The 16,716-nt window shown below is 39.3% G+C and overlaps 5 protein-coding genes across 6 annotated transcripts; 1 reads left to right on the forward strand and 4 right to left on the reverse strand.

Annotated features, from left to right (window-relative positions):
• Positions 1-181: 181 nt before the first annotated feature.
• Positions 182-5,667, reverse strand: LOC127243567 (uncharacterized). The gene is made up of 3 exons (XM_051263653.1): positions 5,401-5,667; positions 4,560-5,301; positions 182-4,245 (listed from the first exon to the last, which is right to left on the reverse strand). Exons 1-3 carry the CDS (start codon positions 5,665-5,667, stop codon positions 4,067-4,069), a joined length of 1,188 nt encoding a protein of 395 aa, XP_051119610.1. The 3' UTR covers positions 182-4,066.
• An 859-nt stretch (positions 5,668-6,526) lies between these two features.
• On the reverse strand, positions 6,527-8,479 carry LOC127243459 (uncharacterized). Its single transcript, XM_051263485.1, has 2 exons — positions 8,273-8,479; positions 6,527-7,032 (listed from the first exon to the last, which is right to left on the reverse strand). The coding sequence occupies exon 2, from the start codon at positions 6,952-6,954 to the stop codon at positions 6,661-6,663; it is 294 nt and encodes a 97-aa protein (XP_051119442.1). The 5' UTR covers positions 6,955-7,032; positions 8,273-8,479; the 3' UTR covers positions 6,527-6,660.
• A 388-nt stretch (positions 8,480-8,867) lies between these two features.
• On the reverse strand, positions 8,868-11,340 carry LOC127243323 (uncharacterized). Its single transcript, XM_051263290.1, has 2 exons — positions 11,042-11,340; positions 8,868-9,490 (listed from the first exon to the last, which is right to left on the reverse strand). Exons 1-2 carry the CDS (start codon positions 11,243-11,245, stop codon positions 9,284-9,286), a joined length of 411 nt encoding a protein of 136 aa, XP_051119247.1. The 5' UTR covers positions 11,246-11,340; the 3' UTR covers positions 8,868-9,283.
• Positions 11,341-12,624: 1,284 nt separating this feature from the next.
• Positions 12,625-14,953, forward strand: LOC127243568 (probable methyltransferase PMT17). Its single transcript, XM_051263654.1, has 4 exons — positions 12,625-13,293; positions 13,371-13,581; positions 13,661-14,653; positions 14,787-14,953. The coding sequence occupies exons 1-4, from the start codon at positions 12,625-12,627 to the stop codon at positions 14,951-14,953; spliced, it is 2,040 nt and encodes a 679-aa protein (XP_051119611.1).
• Positions 14,954-14,995: 42 nt separating this feature from the next.
• Positions 14,996-16,395, reverse strand: LOC127243322 (probable calcium-binding protein CML18). 2 transcript variants are annotated; one of them, XM_051263289.1, is made up of 2 exons: positions 15,531-16,395; positions 14,996-15,273 (listed from the first exon to the last, which is right to left on the reverse strand). In XM_051263289.1, the coding sequence occupies exon 1, from the start codon at positions 16,038-16,040 to the stop codon at positions 15,540-15,542; it is 501 nt and encodes a 166-aa protein (XP_051119246.1). In that variant the 5' UTR covers positions 16,041-16,395; the 3' UTR covers positions 14,996-15,273; positions 15,531-15,539. The 2 variants fall into 2 exon arrangements, with proteins under 2 accessions (XP_051119246.1, XP_051119245.1); XM_051263288.1 differs by having other exon boundaries at positions 14,996-15,384; positions 15,531-16,393.
• Between the last annotated feature and the right edge of the window lie 321 nt (positions 16,396-16,716).

Raw genomic sequence — 16,716 nt, forward strand, 5'->3', positions numbered from 1 at the left:
GAAAATAATAAAAAAAATTATTTGATGTAATATTTTATAAAATAAAAAATATTTTTAATATAATTTTTGAACATTTTGAATAGTGCTAAAATATCAAAAAGTATTTAATTTTTTTGATGTAATATTTTATAAAATAAAAAATATTTTTAATGTAATTTTTGAACATTTTGAATAGTGCTAAAATATCAAAAAGTATTTGAAGAAATAAAACTATTTTTAATGATGGGAGAAGGATAGTTCAACAACTAAGGGTATGTTTGTTTGAGGGTTTGGATTTTGGATTTGCATTTTAAAAAATTTTGGAGTAAAAATTTTTAAGTTGTGTTTGTTTGAAAGCTTGAATTAATTGATATTTAAATGTTATAAAAAAATTATGTATAAAATTTAAAAGTAAAATTTGATTTGATTAGTATAAATACAATTAAATATTAAATTTTTGAAAAAAAAATACATATATATATTCATATGAATTAGGTTATAAATTTTATTTTTATTTTTTAAAATTTGGGTCACAATTTTTTTTAAGACCGGACATTAATGGAGGTTTTAGTATAGAGCACGACAAAAGGGTTAAACTAAACGATAGAGAAGTTCATTGTTGTTGATCGGGGTGCTGATTGGACGATGATATCGGAAACCTGTGCAGGTCAGCCATGAGGGCTTGTAGGTCATTCCAACAACTAATCTGAGCTGTTCAAACAATCAGTCCGAGCTGCACCGACCACAACAGGTCTTGACATGCTTCCACCGGAAATTTTTTAAACCCTCACCCAACAATCACTCCTGGGCAAATATATCTTTGCGCAGTTTCTGACTCCTCTCCGTTCGCCGCCAGTTACCGATCCGCATCGTAATCGAGAAGAATAGTACCCAAACCACAAGGTAACATGTTCTCCTATCACTCTGACAAATTTTTTAATCTTCCTGGCATGCCCCGACAAATACTGTACACCAATGTCGTTTTTCAAAATATAGGGGTATAGGGGTAGACTCTTGAGATTTTAAAAAATCAAACCAAACAGTAAATGTACAGTGAAAAATGCTGAAATCCTTCAACCGAACACAGCCTAAGCTAATTTCATAACTTGATATGCTTTATTTCATTACCAAAAGTATTTTCCGGCGTATTTCTTAGAATTTAAAACAAAAATATTTAATTTGAAGTTTATATTAAATAATACTCCCTCCGTCCATTTACAAGGTTTACGTTTGAAGAAAATAAAAGGGGAAGAAGAGGAATGACAGAGCAATGAGGAAGACGATTCTGGAATTTTCTATCTTTTGTAAATTAGGGGTTGAGGAATATATACATGGAGATGGATAGAACCAAAAAACTAATTTACAACAAACTCTGACAGATTCCTAACCAACTACTAATATGTACACACTTGTCAATGTGGTCCTCGTTATCCTTTATCATCTTCCAACACCCTCTCCTCAAGCTGAGCAGGCGAAGCAACTAAGTTCAGCTTGCAGAGAAAGAAGTTTAAGACAGCAGAAGAGACAGATTTTGTAAAAACATCTGCCAATTGTTGAGAAGATGGAATGAAACTAAGACTGATGACTCCTGCAACATGATGATCGCGAATGAAATGGCAATCTATATCAATATGCTTCGTGCGCTCATGATGAACCGGATTTTGCTTCATCTTCAGCGCAGATTGGTTGTCACAGAAAAGGGACACGGGCTGAGGGACAGAAATCTGAATATCACGTAAGATGTAGGTGATCCATAAAATTTCTGAAACAGTCGCAGCCAAGGCACGATACTCGGCCTCAACGGAGGAGCGGGATACAGTTGGCTCTTTCTTTGTCTTCCAGGAAATTAAGGAGGAACCAAGAAATATACCAAACCCCGTAAGAGATTTGCGAGAGTCGAAGCAACAGCAAACGAGTGAGGGTAATTTTAGATTGAGAAGGAAAGAAGAGCTTAAGATGACTGGAACCCCGAAGATAGCGAAGGACATGTTGCGCAGCCCTCCAATGCTGAGTGGTCGGGCATGACATAAACTGGGAAAGCTGTTGAACGGCAAAGCAGAGATCAGGCCGAGTCATGGTAAGGTATAATAGGCGACCAACAACACGGCGATACAATGTAGGCTTGTCGAAAGCAGCGCCATCATGTTGGAGCTTGCAGCCGGAGGCCAATGGAGTAGCACAAGGAGATGCATCGCTGAGACCTGCGTCATGGAGGATGTCTGCAATAAACCTATGTTGTGAGACAAGGAAACCAGAGGAAGATGATTCAATCTGAATACCAAGAAAATAATCTGCACTGCCAACATCTTTAATTGTGAACTCCCTATCAAGGTATGCCTTGACACGAAAAATGGTTGGAAGATCAGTCCCTGTCAGCAAAACATCATCCACATAAACCAGAAGGGTAGTGTAGGTGGAGCCAGATGCCATAAAGAAGAAGCATGTGTCATGTGTAGATTTCTGAAAGCCAAAATGAAGAAATTTGCCTGAAAGCTCTTTGTACCATTGACGAGGTGCCTGTCGCAGACCATAAATTGATTTTCGTAGCTTGCATACAAGGCCGGATGGAACCTGGCTGCCTGATGGGGGGACCATATACAACTCTTCTTCAAGGCGGCCATGAAGGATGGCATTATTCACATCGAGTTGATGGACTGGCCAGCCTTTGGCAGCAGCAACGGCCAGCAGGAGACGCACAGTGACAGGTTTGGCCACTGGAGCATATGATTCTGTAAAGTCACGCCGCAGCATTTGGAGAAAACCTTTGGCAACCAGACGTGCCTTATATTTGTGGATTGAACCATCAGTATTTCTTTTGATGCGAAAGATCCACTTGCAGACAATTGGTTTGGTGCCGGGAGGTAAAGCAGACAACTCCCATGTGCTATTGGATTCCAAGGCTTGTAATTTAGCAGCGACAACAGCCCTCCAATAAGGATCCTTCATAGCATGTGCAAAAGATACTGGTTCCTGCTCACAGATAGTACATGCATGATGCCATAAATGTGCCGAATGGGTAGAAAGAATGTAGTCCTTGTGCCAAACTGGCTTGTAGCGGGGGCGGTGAGGCCTGGGAGGTTCAGTGGGAGGGCACGCAAGTACAGTTGGAGTCCCAATAAAGGGAGGAGCGGGAGAAGGCACAGGAGGGGACTCACATATAGAAGATGGAGCAGTAGTACGAGTAAGAGGAAGGTCTGCAGCGGCTGGATAGGTGGTTGTGGCAGGAGGAATGGGGGGACCATAGCTACAACTGGTTGAGAGGAAGAATAGGATGAGCGTGTTGGATATGGAAAGATATTTTCATAAAAGTGGACATCTCTAGAGACAAAAACTTTGTTACTCACAAGGTCAAACAACTTAAACCCCTTTTGGCCAGATGGATAACCCAGGAACAAGCATTTTTTGGATCTGGAATCTAACTTAGTGCGATGTGGATTCATGTCAACACAGTAGCATAGACATCCGAAGGTGTGAATATGAGAGAGAGTAGGGAATCGGTTATGAAGCTTTTGAAATGGTGAGCACCAACCCATACTAGCAGAAGGTAGTCTCTTAAGGATGTGTGTGGCCATGAGCAAGGCTTCCCCCCAGAAAAGGTGTGGCAATTCAGCCTGAAATAGGAGAGCTCGGGTTATTTGAAGAAGGTGTTTGTGTTTAATTTCGGCTCGACCATTTTGTTGAGGGCTATAGGGACAAGAGCGTTGGTGGTTTATACTATGCTGGTGGAATAATTTGTAGCACTGTTTGTTAACAAACTCACTACCATTATCGGATCGAATGGTTTTTACAGTTATGCCATATTGGTTTTTGATATTAAGGATAAAGTGTTCTATGGCAAGGCATATTTGTTGTTTAGTTGGAAGAAGAACAGTCCAAGTAACACGGGAGTAATCATCGACTAAGGTGAGAAAGTAATGACAACCTGTCAATGAGGCAAGTTTGTATAGTCCCCAAAGATCAATATGTAAGAGATCAAAACAAGCATTAGATTCGGAAGTACTTTTATTAAATGGAAACCTGTGTTGTTTAGCTCGGTGACAAGCATCACAGGGATTACAAGCATCAATGGTAGGTAAAGACATATGTCTCAAGGTTTCAGAAGAACTGTGTCCCATCCGTCGATGCCACAGCCAAGCTTCATGAATGTCAGCAGTGGTGGCTGCCACTGGCACATATAAGGTGGCTTTATTTGAGATAGGAGTATCAGTCTGGAAAGTATATAGATTATCGGTACGGTGTCCAATTCCAAGAACGTGGTCAGAAGTCCTGCAGAAGACACACAGAGGGCATAAAGGTGAGCTTGCAGGAAGAGTCATTTACTAGAAGACTCACAGAGATGAGATTGAACTTGAAGGAGGGAATGTGATAAACGTTGTGCAGGGTAAGCTTGGAGGATAGAACTACAGAACCAGAATGGGTGGCTATGTGGTACGTACCGTTGGGTAAGAATATTTTGGGTTTGATGGTGACAGGTTGCAAAGAGGTGAAAAGATTGGCATCAACACAAATATGGCAAGATGCACCACTATCAAGGAGCCAAGAAGAAGTATCTAAAGCAGCAATGCTAGAACAGATGTTACCTGCAAATTCGATGGCCAGGTTGGTGAACTCAACATGGGTGTCTGGTGTCTTTCCAAGAAGCTTCTGCAATTCTGATCGAACCAGAGCTCCAATGTTTCCTGCATGATCATTACCTGTAACAGCTTCAGTGGTGCTTGATTTGGCTTCAGTAGTGGCATTCACCATGTTACTCCGTTGTTCTTGCATTTCCTTATACCAGGATGGGACTCCATGAAGCTTAAAGCAAGTATCCTTGGTATGACCTCTTCGTTTGCAGTACTCACAGGTGACATTTCTTTTGTCCTGCACTTGCCTCTTCTTGTCTCCAAATCTTTTATTGAGAGTAGTTTTTTTTACTTCAGTTGCATTTACGTTCTGATTGGCAAACTCCATTTCCGAAATCTGCAGCTCCTTCTGTTTTTCCACTTCCAAAAGGAGAGCGTAGGCGCGACTCATGGTTGGCAAGGGGTCCATGAGAAGAATTTGTCCCCTAAGGCTTTCGTAAGCATCATTCAGACCAGTGAGGAACTGAATCAATTGGTCCCTGTCCAGTTTTGCAGCATTGCGTTTATTGACATCACAAGAGCATTTACCACATGAGCAGCCAGTTGGAGGATCAATGGCTGTTAGTTCATCCCATAGTTTCTGCAGTTTGGTGTAGCAGAGTTTGGTGTAGTAGGCAGAAATTGTATCTCCTCCTTGAGATGATGTAGTAATACTCTTCTGCAACTGAAAAATGAGGGAAAAGTTGTATTGGCCAAACTTTTATGTCAAATTATCCCAAAGTTCCTTGGCTGTTGGCGCAAATACAAAGGCATCTTGAAGATATGGAGTTATTGAGTTTCTGATCCAAGCTCTAACCATGGCATCAGCTTCAATCCATGCTTCATATGTAACATCATCATACAATGGCATAGGTAGTTTGCCAGTGATAAAAACCAACTTGCCTCTTGCAAACAGGGAAGTGCGGACAGTTCGGGACCAAGTGATGTAGTTATTGCCATTCAAAAGAATGGAGGACGGAGAAAAGCGGGGATGATTTCCAAATTGTAGCAACAAGGCCTTGGGAAGGAAAGTGGCCAAAGTTCCAGAGGTGTTTCGATTCTCTGATTTTGAAGAAGTATCCATGAGCAATTAACAGGTAGGGAATACTTGCTCTGATACCATGAAGAAAATAAAAGGGAAAGAAGAGGAATGACAGAGCAATGAGGAAGACAATTCTGGAATTTTCTATCTTTTGTAAATTAGGGGTTGAGGAATATATACATGGAGATGGATAGAACCAAAAAACTAATTTACAACAAACTTTGATAGATTCCTAACCAACTACTAATATGTATACACTTGTCAATGTGGTCCTCGTTATCCTTTATCATCTTCCAACAACGTTTACTTTTGGCGCGGTGTTTAAGAAATAATAGTATTTTAATTATAGTGAGTAGTTAAAAGTAGTGTAATGACATTTTTGCCCTTATTTTATTTTATTTTTTTTGTAAAAGTAATATTTTATAATAAACAATTGATAAAATTTGTCAAAAAACACTCCTTTGAAAATATGGATTTGTAGAAATAAGAAAATAAAAATTGATCGACATAAATAAATTTAAATGTAATATCTTAAAAATAATATGTTACATGCACATTGAATACTTTCTTCATCACCTAAAAATGACTGAGGTTTAATGTGAATGTACTTTTATTATTTTTTATTTTTTATACTATAAAAATACAATAGATAAGTATAATTTTTTATTAAATAAAAAAAGATATTAAATAACAAAAAAAATAAAAAATATTTAAGTGGTAGAAGAAATATAATACTATACAGAAAATATAAATTTAATCATTTCCAATATATTGAAATCTTTTACTTTTATATATCTTGAACACTTCTAACTTTAAAAAACAAAAGAAAAAAAAAAAAATGATCTACGAAGACTTAGAAGACAATAAAACTTTTATTCAATCATTCTAAACCAATGAGTTTATTCTTCTCCTCCCATATATAATCCAAATTGCAACTTTATTGTAAGGTTATGTCCAATAACTATTTCACCTTAAAAATATCACAACAGATTTAAAAAAAAAAAAAAAAAAAAAAAGAATTACAATGAAAACATCCTAAGATTTTTTTGTCTGAGGAGCCACCTCTACTGTTAACGATGACAATGCTACAGTATCCGGACTCTTTAGCTGATCTAATTGTTTCTTACCTCGCCGGAGTAAATACTCAATGTAAAGAAAGTTCTTGCGGTCTACCTGAGATGAATTCAGGCGAAACTCAGATGAGACAAACGATTCAATCTTACTACGTTCTTCGGGGGGTTTGGACCGTGCTGCCCGTAAGAATCCTCTATACAGAGCAAGGACTTGTTTCTGCATCCCTGAAAGTCTTCGTTTTCCGGAAGCCCCCATGGCATCTTTGTGGAAGGAGTGGACTGAATGCCGTAACTTCTGTAGATTTTCGCGATTCTTGAGAAATAGTGAGCCTATCTGTAGCGCAAAATATTGCCGTGATAAATTTAGGTAATTGAATCCTCCAAAACAGCAGAAATGGAAAAGAAATTTACTTGGAACAATCGAAGCTAATAGAAAACAGCAAATATAGAACATATGACAGGAGGAGAAAACTTTGTACGCCGAGAAAATTATGTAATGAAGCTGTTTGCACGAATCTTAAAACGAGTTTCTTTCTCCCCGGACAAACAATTACATTATCAAGAAACCGTGCTTGATGTGATGCCTTTGTGTGAAGAAAAATATATTTGATGAAATATTTTTCTAAAAAATATCGTTAGCAATTCCAAAATGTGTACATAAACAGAGCTTTAGATTTCTAGAAACGGAAGTGCCTATATCAAAAGTAACTAAAGAAGCCTCTAGCAGCCACATTTGATGTATTTACGGCTAGCTTTTCATAATTGTGACGAATTTGATGAAAACAATGATCAAACTGAACTATGGCAATGTAAAAACAAAGGAAGCAATTATTTTTATTTTTTTTACTATTCAATTTTCAGTTCACTAAAAATAATATATCGTTACTCTCACAAAACATCACATCTAAAATACTTCGGCTAAGTCATAGAGGTAAGAACCTTGTCGTAACTCTAGTGAATGGTTCAAACAAACTCTGGCTCAAATCCAACGAATCAAGAACCAAATTAAGGTCTTCTTTCCGGATATCAAATGGACGACAACTTTACATATGATAAATCACCGATTTTCGGTAAATTTTACTATTTGAACTCTATATTTGCCAAAATAAATACATTTTTTCTATCTATCACAAAACACATGAAACATAATTTAAATACAAAATTCAAACGAAATATTTCCAATCCAATCGCAGAGAAACACTCAATGTTTTGTCAATTGAGGCAGTAAGTATATGACTTATTTATGTCTATTGATCTCCATCACAATTTTATCAACATCTAGAGATAGGGTTTCGCGTGTTTGCTATGAAACCTAATTTGTTATTTCAAAAAATATGTGAATGAAATACAAAACAGTGACAAATCGTCAAAAAAGACTAGAAATTAAATAGATGAACATCATTTGAGGATAATAACTTAATTAAATAAAAATCTCTATCCCCACCAACAAAAAGCAAACGAATTAGCAAGAATCTCATAAATCGGAAGAAGGAGAAACTTCATCGGATCGAAACATTTTAGAACAAGGAAAAAAAGAATAAGGGAATTAGGAAATCAAATCTGAAGTAGCGTACCTCTTCATTGTTGAAGCTCAAATTCAAAAGAAATCTGAAGATCGATCGAGTTTCTACGGATGCAACGCTGGAGGGTTTCGGACAAGTAGTGGGTATGCCCAAGACCGAATTATTTTGAATAACCAATCTTAATAACTCGACGAAGAACGAAGACACGTTTAGGAAAAATGGTGGTTAAGAAGAAAGGAGGTCCAGTGGGGAGAATTTTTTTTGGGTATTCTTTATATTAACCATTATATAATATTTATTATTATTATTATTTAATTAAAATTATTCTTACAAATAGCTTCGGTAATGCATAGCCTAAAATTATAGGTTCGAATTTATTAGAGTTGGGATTAGATAATATTTTGAAAATTGATTAACGTTTAATATGATATGAATAAATATTGTATACCCAAACAAATGTAATAGGAGCATAGTGAACAAAATGATCATTTCCATTGCTCCATCTTTTTCTGTTTCCTCCACGACTCATTTAATTGAGATTAAATTTAATTATTACATATATTTTTAAATTACTTATGATACTGTGCATCTTATTCAAAAAAAAGAGTTACATTAAATATTTGTTTCTTCTCCTAAATTCCAAAACTCATCAAAACAGAACCTAACATATATAAAGCAGAAATTTTATAAACTTGGTATCAAGTTTAGATACCCAGAGTTTCAAATATCCAACAAAATAGCTTTTCGTGACCACAAAGGCTTGCATTAACTAAGAACATTATTGTGTAAGAACACTACCATACATTTCTTGCATAGAACATTAGACTTGCTAAGAAAACGATTAAGAATATGTGAACAATTCTTAATTTCACCACTTGAACTCTAACATAACCTTCCATCCTCAACGGTTCCGACTTTAAAAAATTCTACTGCTCGAAAACAAACAAGCTTAGAGAAGCAAAGCAGGTTTCAATGCAACAAAAGATAAACATGGCGCGCAAGAATTATCACTACAATCGTATCTTCAACCCTCAGAATCACGAATTTCTATCTCGACTTTTTTTAAGGTCTTTGGGTCCTCGGATTCTGGTCCACAGAGGGAGATTGGTCAGGGTTGTCCGGGCGGGGCTCTTCAGGGAGCGTCGCGAGGAGAAATTTCTTGTTAGAGCCGACTTGATTGCAAATCAGTTTCAGCATATTTCTTCCCCTCATCCATTTGAGCATCAATTTCATGTGAGTTTTGCTGCTCAATCCACTTACCCCAACATCCTGCAATTGTTTTGCAACTTATTACAAACCAATTCAGAAACTAGTGTGTTTGGATGTGGTTTCGTATCTGACTTGTACTATTTACTATTTTTTTTCTCCCAATAATAATTAATAACACCGGATCAATATCTATTCCCCCGTTTAAATTGTTATGCTCAAAATTTATTTCTAATTCAAATCATCACACCAACCACCTATTTCAAATCAATTTCTTATGCTATGTTGAGATAGAAGTTTTTGGAGTTTTGAAAAATTTTAGAGATAATAAAGAAATTGAGTATTTGATGTGATATTTTTTTTAAAAAAAATACCCTCAATGATAGTGCCAAAACTTCCAAAAGTGTGTACGTAAACAGAGCCGGTATCCCAAACTATTTTCAAACCACACCTTGTTTGGTTGACCGAAGAGTAACATTTTATTGGTGTAAATTTTAAATGCCAAGGGTTTCTTAGTTTGATTTACTTTTAGTTTTAGTTTAGTTTTTTATTTTTTATTTTTTGGTGTTTGAGTGTGGGGGAGCTTGTGTATGTTTTTGGTTTTGATGTTGAATATGATGTTTCTAATGGACACTGAGTATCAGATGTGATGTTTCTAGAGATAAGTTGAGAGATTGAATAGTAAACAAACAAGAAAAAACTCCAAGAGATCAAAAAATCTAGTGACATATTCGGCAAGGTACCTAAGCACATCCTTGGCGAACGACCAAAATGCTTAAGATGTTTGGGAATTTGTTATATAAGATGCGTGACCCTCCAACATGTCATTTGAGCCAATCATCATATGTAAAAAGTGTCTTACATAATATTTAGAAATGAATCATTCAAAATTTTTAACACATTAGTGGGTCAAATGTCATGTTTAACAAATCCCTGACCATCAACATCTTGGGTCTGCTTGCGGGGTTGCAAAACTAATCGATGGCACTAAAAGTTTTATCTCCTTTTCTTTCTTGTTAACAGAATCATTACCGCCAAAAAAAATTACAAGTCTGTACAATAACTTTACCTAAAAAATTAATTCAAAATAGAACTAGCTACACCTATGTTGAACTTGGGTAAAAGCTAAATTGTTGGATACAAAGGAAATCACCTAACCAAATGGATAATCCGCTGCAGTTTGGTTCCAAAATCTTTCCATTGGGTTAATAATATCAGCAACAAAGTAGTATGCATGTGTTTAATGACAACGAAAAAAATAAAAAATGTTAAAGTTAAGCATCTCTTCCGAGAAGATTATTTAATCCTATAAACATGATGCCATTGTAACATTAAGCAAACAATTCAAGTTGACGATTTTCAATTTTTTTTCCATTTGTATCTCACATTTCTAGTTAATAATTATTTATACAATATTGTTAGCATATACTAATTCCTTTCCAGCATCTCAAATCCCCAAATATAGTGAAAAAACCCTAAACTTTCAGCTATAAACAGTATGATTAATAACAGAGCAGGTCAATCGTATCTCTTCCTTCAGAAAACGCTCCCAATTTCAGCAAAATCGGATTATAAAGACAAACCAAAACATCGAATTAAGTATAGAACGCGCACCTTGGCGTGATTCCAAGCGGTTCCGACGGTGACAGGGCCGTGGCTCTTGATAACGCCGTACAGACCTTCGGCAATGTGTGCAGCTTCCTGGAATGGAACCCTAGGGTTTATCTTCCTCAAATTGGGGGCGCGCTTCCTCGACTGCGACGAAAAGTGCCTCACCACCATCGCCGTCACCGCATTGCCATTGCACTTCCACCACATCGTCTTCTTCTTCGTCTTCAGTCCTCAAACACCACAGATCGATTGACAGAGATGGGTTACCCTCGTTACATCTTCGGATTGTTCTCTGCCTCATTTCGTATTTCCCATTGGGCCAGAGAATGAAAGCCCAATTAATCGAAGTATTAGTTAAATTATTATTACAATAAAATAATACTTACAAAATTGATGCTCGATTGAGCTCGACATAATAAAATTTATACACTAATGTTGCTTTTAATTATAGATTCCGGTGAATTAACTATGAATACATTGAGGAAATATATTTTCGGATAGTGACTGCATGTTGGAATTATCAACAGGGAAGAAAAGAGTTTGTCCGACCTGAGATCCAATGCGAACAATCAATCGAAGGAGAGTAGCTTCCACGCCACTAAAAATAAATATATATATATATACATCAGAAATTATAGTTAATTTCCATACAATTTATTGTAAACAAAACAATACAATTACTCGATCTTATCACATGATATGCAATTTATATTTATATTATATATTGATTACTCTTTGCTATGTTTTGTTAATATTGTATTAATTTTTTCAATCAGTACTGTCACTTGAAATAATCTTCATTGTTATTGCCCTCTAATTAAAACTTTTGTTTGATCTTATTTTCAAATCAAATTTTATCGTTTTTATAAAAATATGTTCACCTTACTATTTTAATTTATCTAATCTAAATATGTTCATTTCATATTTAATAATTTTTCTTCTTTTTTCTAATAAAAAAATTATTCACTATATTTATATCTCTTTTATATTGTTCAGTTACTCTACCTCAATGTATTGGTCGTGTGCGAGGAATTCAGTACATTGAAAGTAGGGTTATTGAACAATTATCATTAACGATCTCTTGTGTATTTCTTAGATACATTCTATTTAAAATATATATTATTAATTTTATAAAAATTTCTATTCGACTATTATAAAAAGTACAGATAAAAAAAACCCAAAATTAGATCAAAATAAAACAAAACAATACGAACACCATAATCCCCTTATTAGTCAACACGAAATAATAATATTAGATTATCACTATAATCTAAAACGAAAACTACAAGCGAAAGAATCAAATGATGAGTAAAGATAGACAAAATCACAAATCACAACTACCCCCCTCCCCCCATTTACTATTTTTAGCAACTTCCATACAGCCTACCTTACCTCAAGCAAAGGAGCGTCGTAGGTTGTCGGAGAATAAACCGGACAGATTCATGGGCCAAATCTATCCTCCCCTCCAATTCGTCTCCCTTAAAACTACACTTCCATTTTTTCACTTCATTTCGATCATGGCGACAAAAACACAAACAAACAAACATTAATTAATCAATCAATCAAGAATCAATACAACAACAACAATGGCTAAGGACTCACAAAAACTCCATCTCCACCTCGACGCCAAGAAGAAACGCATCACCTACGTCGCCGCCGTCGCCGCCCTCTGCGCCCTCTGCTACATCCTCGGCGGCCGCCACGGCGGCGCCCCGCCGATCTCCACCCCGCAAGAAATCTCCTCCAAGCTCGGATGCAACACCGACGACGACTCTTCCGCCGCCGCCGCCGCCATGCAGCTCGACTTCGCGAGCCACCACTACCTGCAGCTCAACACCTCCTACGACTCCGGCGAGAGCTTCCCCGCCTGCGACTTCAAGTACAGTGAATACACGCCCTGCGAAGACCAGGAGCGCAGCAAGAAATTCAACCGGACCCAGCTCAAGTACCGTGAGCGCCACTGCCCCGCTGCCACCGACCGCCTCCGCTGCCTCATCCCGGCGCCACCAAACTACAAGAGCCCGTTCAAATGGCCGCAGAGCCGCGACTACGCCTGGTACAACAACATCCCCCACAAGGAGCTCAGCATCGAAAAGGCCGTGCAGAATTGGATCCAGGTCGAGGGCGAACGCTTCCGATTCCCCGGCGGAGGCACCATGTTTCCTCGAGGCGCCGACGCGTATATCGACGATATCAACGCGCTCATCCCGCTTACCGACGGAACCATCCGCACTGCTGTCGACACTGGCTGCGGCGTAAGGATATCAATAGATTAGCATATATATATATACGCATTTTGTTTTTGCGATTTTGATGGATCCTCTGTTTTCAGGTGGCGAGCTGGGGGGCGTACCTGCTGAAACGGGATATAATCGCGATGTCGTTCGCGCCGAGGGATACGCACGAAGCGCAGGTGTGGTTTGCGCTCGAGCGAGGCGTCCCAGCGATGATAGGCATCCTTGGTTCGCGCCGGCTACCGTATCCTGCTCGGTCGTTCGACATGGCTCATTGCTCTCGTTGCCTCATCCCCTGGTTCGATTACGGTAAGAGTCGAGACATAAGATAATTCAATGTTTACTATAAAAGAACGGCGTAAGCTTGTTACCGGGCATCCTCATGCAGATGGCTTGTACCTGATCGAAGTCGACCGGATTCTGAGGCCGGGCGGGTACTGGATACTCTCGGGTCCTCCGATCCGATGGAAGAAATACTGGAAAGGCTGGGAGAGGACGCCGGAGGATTTGAAGAAAGAGCAGGACTCCATCGAAGAAGTAGCGAAGAAGCTCTGCTGGAAGAAAGTAGTCGAGAAGGGTGACTTGGCAATCTGGCAGAAGCCGATCAACCATGTCGAGTGTCGCAAGACGAAAGGGACGATCCCTATCTGCGCAACATCTGACAATGCTGACGAAGCTTGGTACAAAGACATGGAAGTCTGCATAACTCCACTGCCACAGGCGAGCAAAGCGAGCGAGGTCGCTGGGGGAGCGCTCAAGAAATGGCCGGATCGCGCCTTCGCTGTCCCGCCGAGAATCAGCAGCGGTTCGATCCCGGGGGTCAACGCCGCCAAATTCCAAGACGACAACGAGCTGTGGAAGAAACGTGTCGCCTACTACAAGAACCTCATCTACCAGCTGCCGCAGGGAGCATATCGGAACGTGATGGACATGAACGCGAACTTAGGAGGATTCGCAGCCGCGATGCTCGATTACCCCGTTTGGGTGATGAATGTGGTCCCCGTGCACGCTAAACCGAACACCCTCGGAGTGATCTACGAACGGGGCCTCATTGGCGCCTACCAGGACTGGTGTGAGGCCTTCTCGACCTACCCTCGAACATACGATCTCATCCACGCAGACAACGTTTTCACAATGTATCAAGACAAGTGCGACATCGCCGATATCCTCCTGGAGATGGATCGGATTCTCAGGCCAGAAGGCGCCGTCCTTTTCAGAGACACGGTCGAGGTCCTGCAGAAGGTGAAAAGCATAGCAGATAGAATGAGATGGGAGAGCAAAATACACGACCACGAAGACGGGCCATTGAACCCCGAGAAGATCCTTGTTGCCAAGAAGACTTACTGGACTGCTGAGCCACAAAAAGGACAGAGCCAGACGAGTAATTAATCGAAACATCTGGCTTACGCTTTGGACGATCTTCACCTTCGATCGTTTCTACCTGCAGGTGAAGTTTTAGAGATCTTTCCTAGGCTTTTTTCCTTTCTTCTGTACATTGATTTTTGACTGTATAGCTTCTAGTGTTGAAGGGCTTCCTCTGAGCTGTGGAGAAAGATCTCACATTGTACAAAAAGTGCAGTTGAGTTTTCATAATAAACCCTTTAGCAAATTAGATTCATCAGCAAGTTCTACAATCATAGAAGCAAATTCGAATAAAGGTGAAACAGTCAAACAAGCTTAATCAGCAGCCAACACTTGCAAATATGTAAAGCTCATCAAGATAGAAACAGCAAGCCAGATCTATGTTTGTATATATACTCCACAAGTTCTTGTTCAATCTAAATTCATCCATAGGAAGGGCCGAGCAGAAAAGGCCAACAGGAATCGGTTAATGTGTTTTGTATTTTTTCATGTTCTTGGCCTAGAGGGAACTTCAAGAACAGACTGCAATTCTACTATCATATCATATAGTAACACTACGGAGCTTGGAAAAGAAACTAGAGCCAGAACATTGGCGTCGTGGATGAATCGACATGGTGAGACTTATTCCAGAAATGGAACCTGTTGCAGAAGAAATGAATCAAGACTGTGGACTGTTTTCGTGTGCTCTTTCGAGGATGCAGTCTTGGAAACAAATGTTTGTGTTTATTCTTCTTTAGAAGGAACTCTTACCTGCAACAATTATATAACAGATCACAAAACAAATTTCAGCTATAGAAGGTAGTTGATTCTCTAGAAAGTGGTTACAATCTGCAATTTAGAGGTTGCTTTCATGGAGAATTCTGGAAATGACGATTGGTTAATGATTATGCCATTACCTGAAGAAATCAAGACCAGGAATTATCGAAGGCGGCAGAGGTGATTGCCCTGGAGAATTCCTGGAAATTGATCCGTCCATCGCCGTCCATGTCGGCTTCCTTAATCATTCCGGTCAATTCCTCGGCCGTCAAGGCGTGGCCGAGCTTGGCCATGGAGTGAGCCAGCTCAGCCGCCGTGATAAAACCGTTCCCGTCCCGATCAAACATCCGGAACAGATGCCGCAGCTGTTCCTCCGTGTACGGCGACTTCGCCGGCAGGAGCTCCGGCGCCACCAGCGCCACAAACTCCGAGAACTCTACCAAGCCGTTGTTATTGGTGTCAGCTTTCTGGATCAGCGCGTCGAGCTGATCTCGGCTCGGCTTGAGCCCCAGCGAACGCAACAGCGAGCCGAGCTCGAGCTCCGTCAGGCTACCGTCGTTGTTCCTATCGAAGGATCGGAAAATCTCCCTCAGCTCCCCCAACTGCTCGTCGTCCAATTTCACCGCCGCCGGCTCTTCCCCGCCGCTCATCTCTGCTTCAAAATTCCTGAAAACCACAACCACCAAAAAAACTCCAAAAAATTCTCTATATCCTCCACTCCTCTCGTTTACCGCGTGAAGTGGTCCCCCGATTCCCTGAAACTACTCTGCAACTTCCGATTCAATTCACCCCTACGCAGCAGCCGATCCAAGAAATTTCCCAATCCACAAGACCACAACAACCTCCATACACCGTCGAATACACTCAAATCGCTAATTTCGTCGCTGATCCGAGGGAGAATCCGAGTCGCCGGTAAACGATTGAAGAGAGCGAATCCTCCGGAGACGAATCGGAAATGGAATGGAATCGAAGAACAAGTCGACCTTTGTAGTCGGACTGAGTCAGGCAATGCTTAATAGGTTAGGTAATTACCATTTAACCCTCGCTGATGGTAAATTAATTGTTAATTAGTGGACATTTATTTTTATTTATAGAATGTCCTATTTAATTTAATTTTTATTTTTATAGAATCTCCTATGTTTGGATTACGATCTGGGTTATGTTGTCATGTTGTGCAACCTTATTTATTTATAAATTAAATTCTATAATTTGCGATAATGGATTTTCTTTTTATGCCAGCTATTAAATAAAAAGCAGCAAAATATGGCGGGAATCGCGTGAAAGACGGATGTCAATGTAAACCGTTGGATTAAAATTTTGACGGCC

This window comes from Andrographis paniculata, unplaced genomic scaffold (genome assembly GCF_009805555.1).
Source record: "Andrographis paniculata isolate CXL003 unplaced genomic scaffold, ASM980555v1 Contig95END, whole genome shotgun sequence".
NCBI lineage: Eukaryota > Viridiplantae > Streptophyta > Magnoliopsida > Lamiales > Acanthaceae > Andrographis > Andrographis paniculata.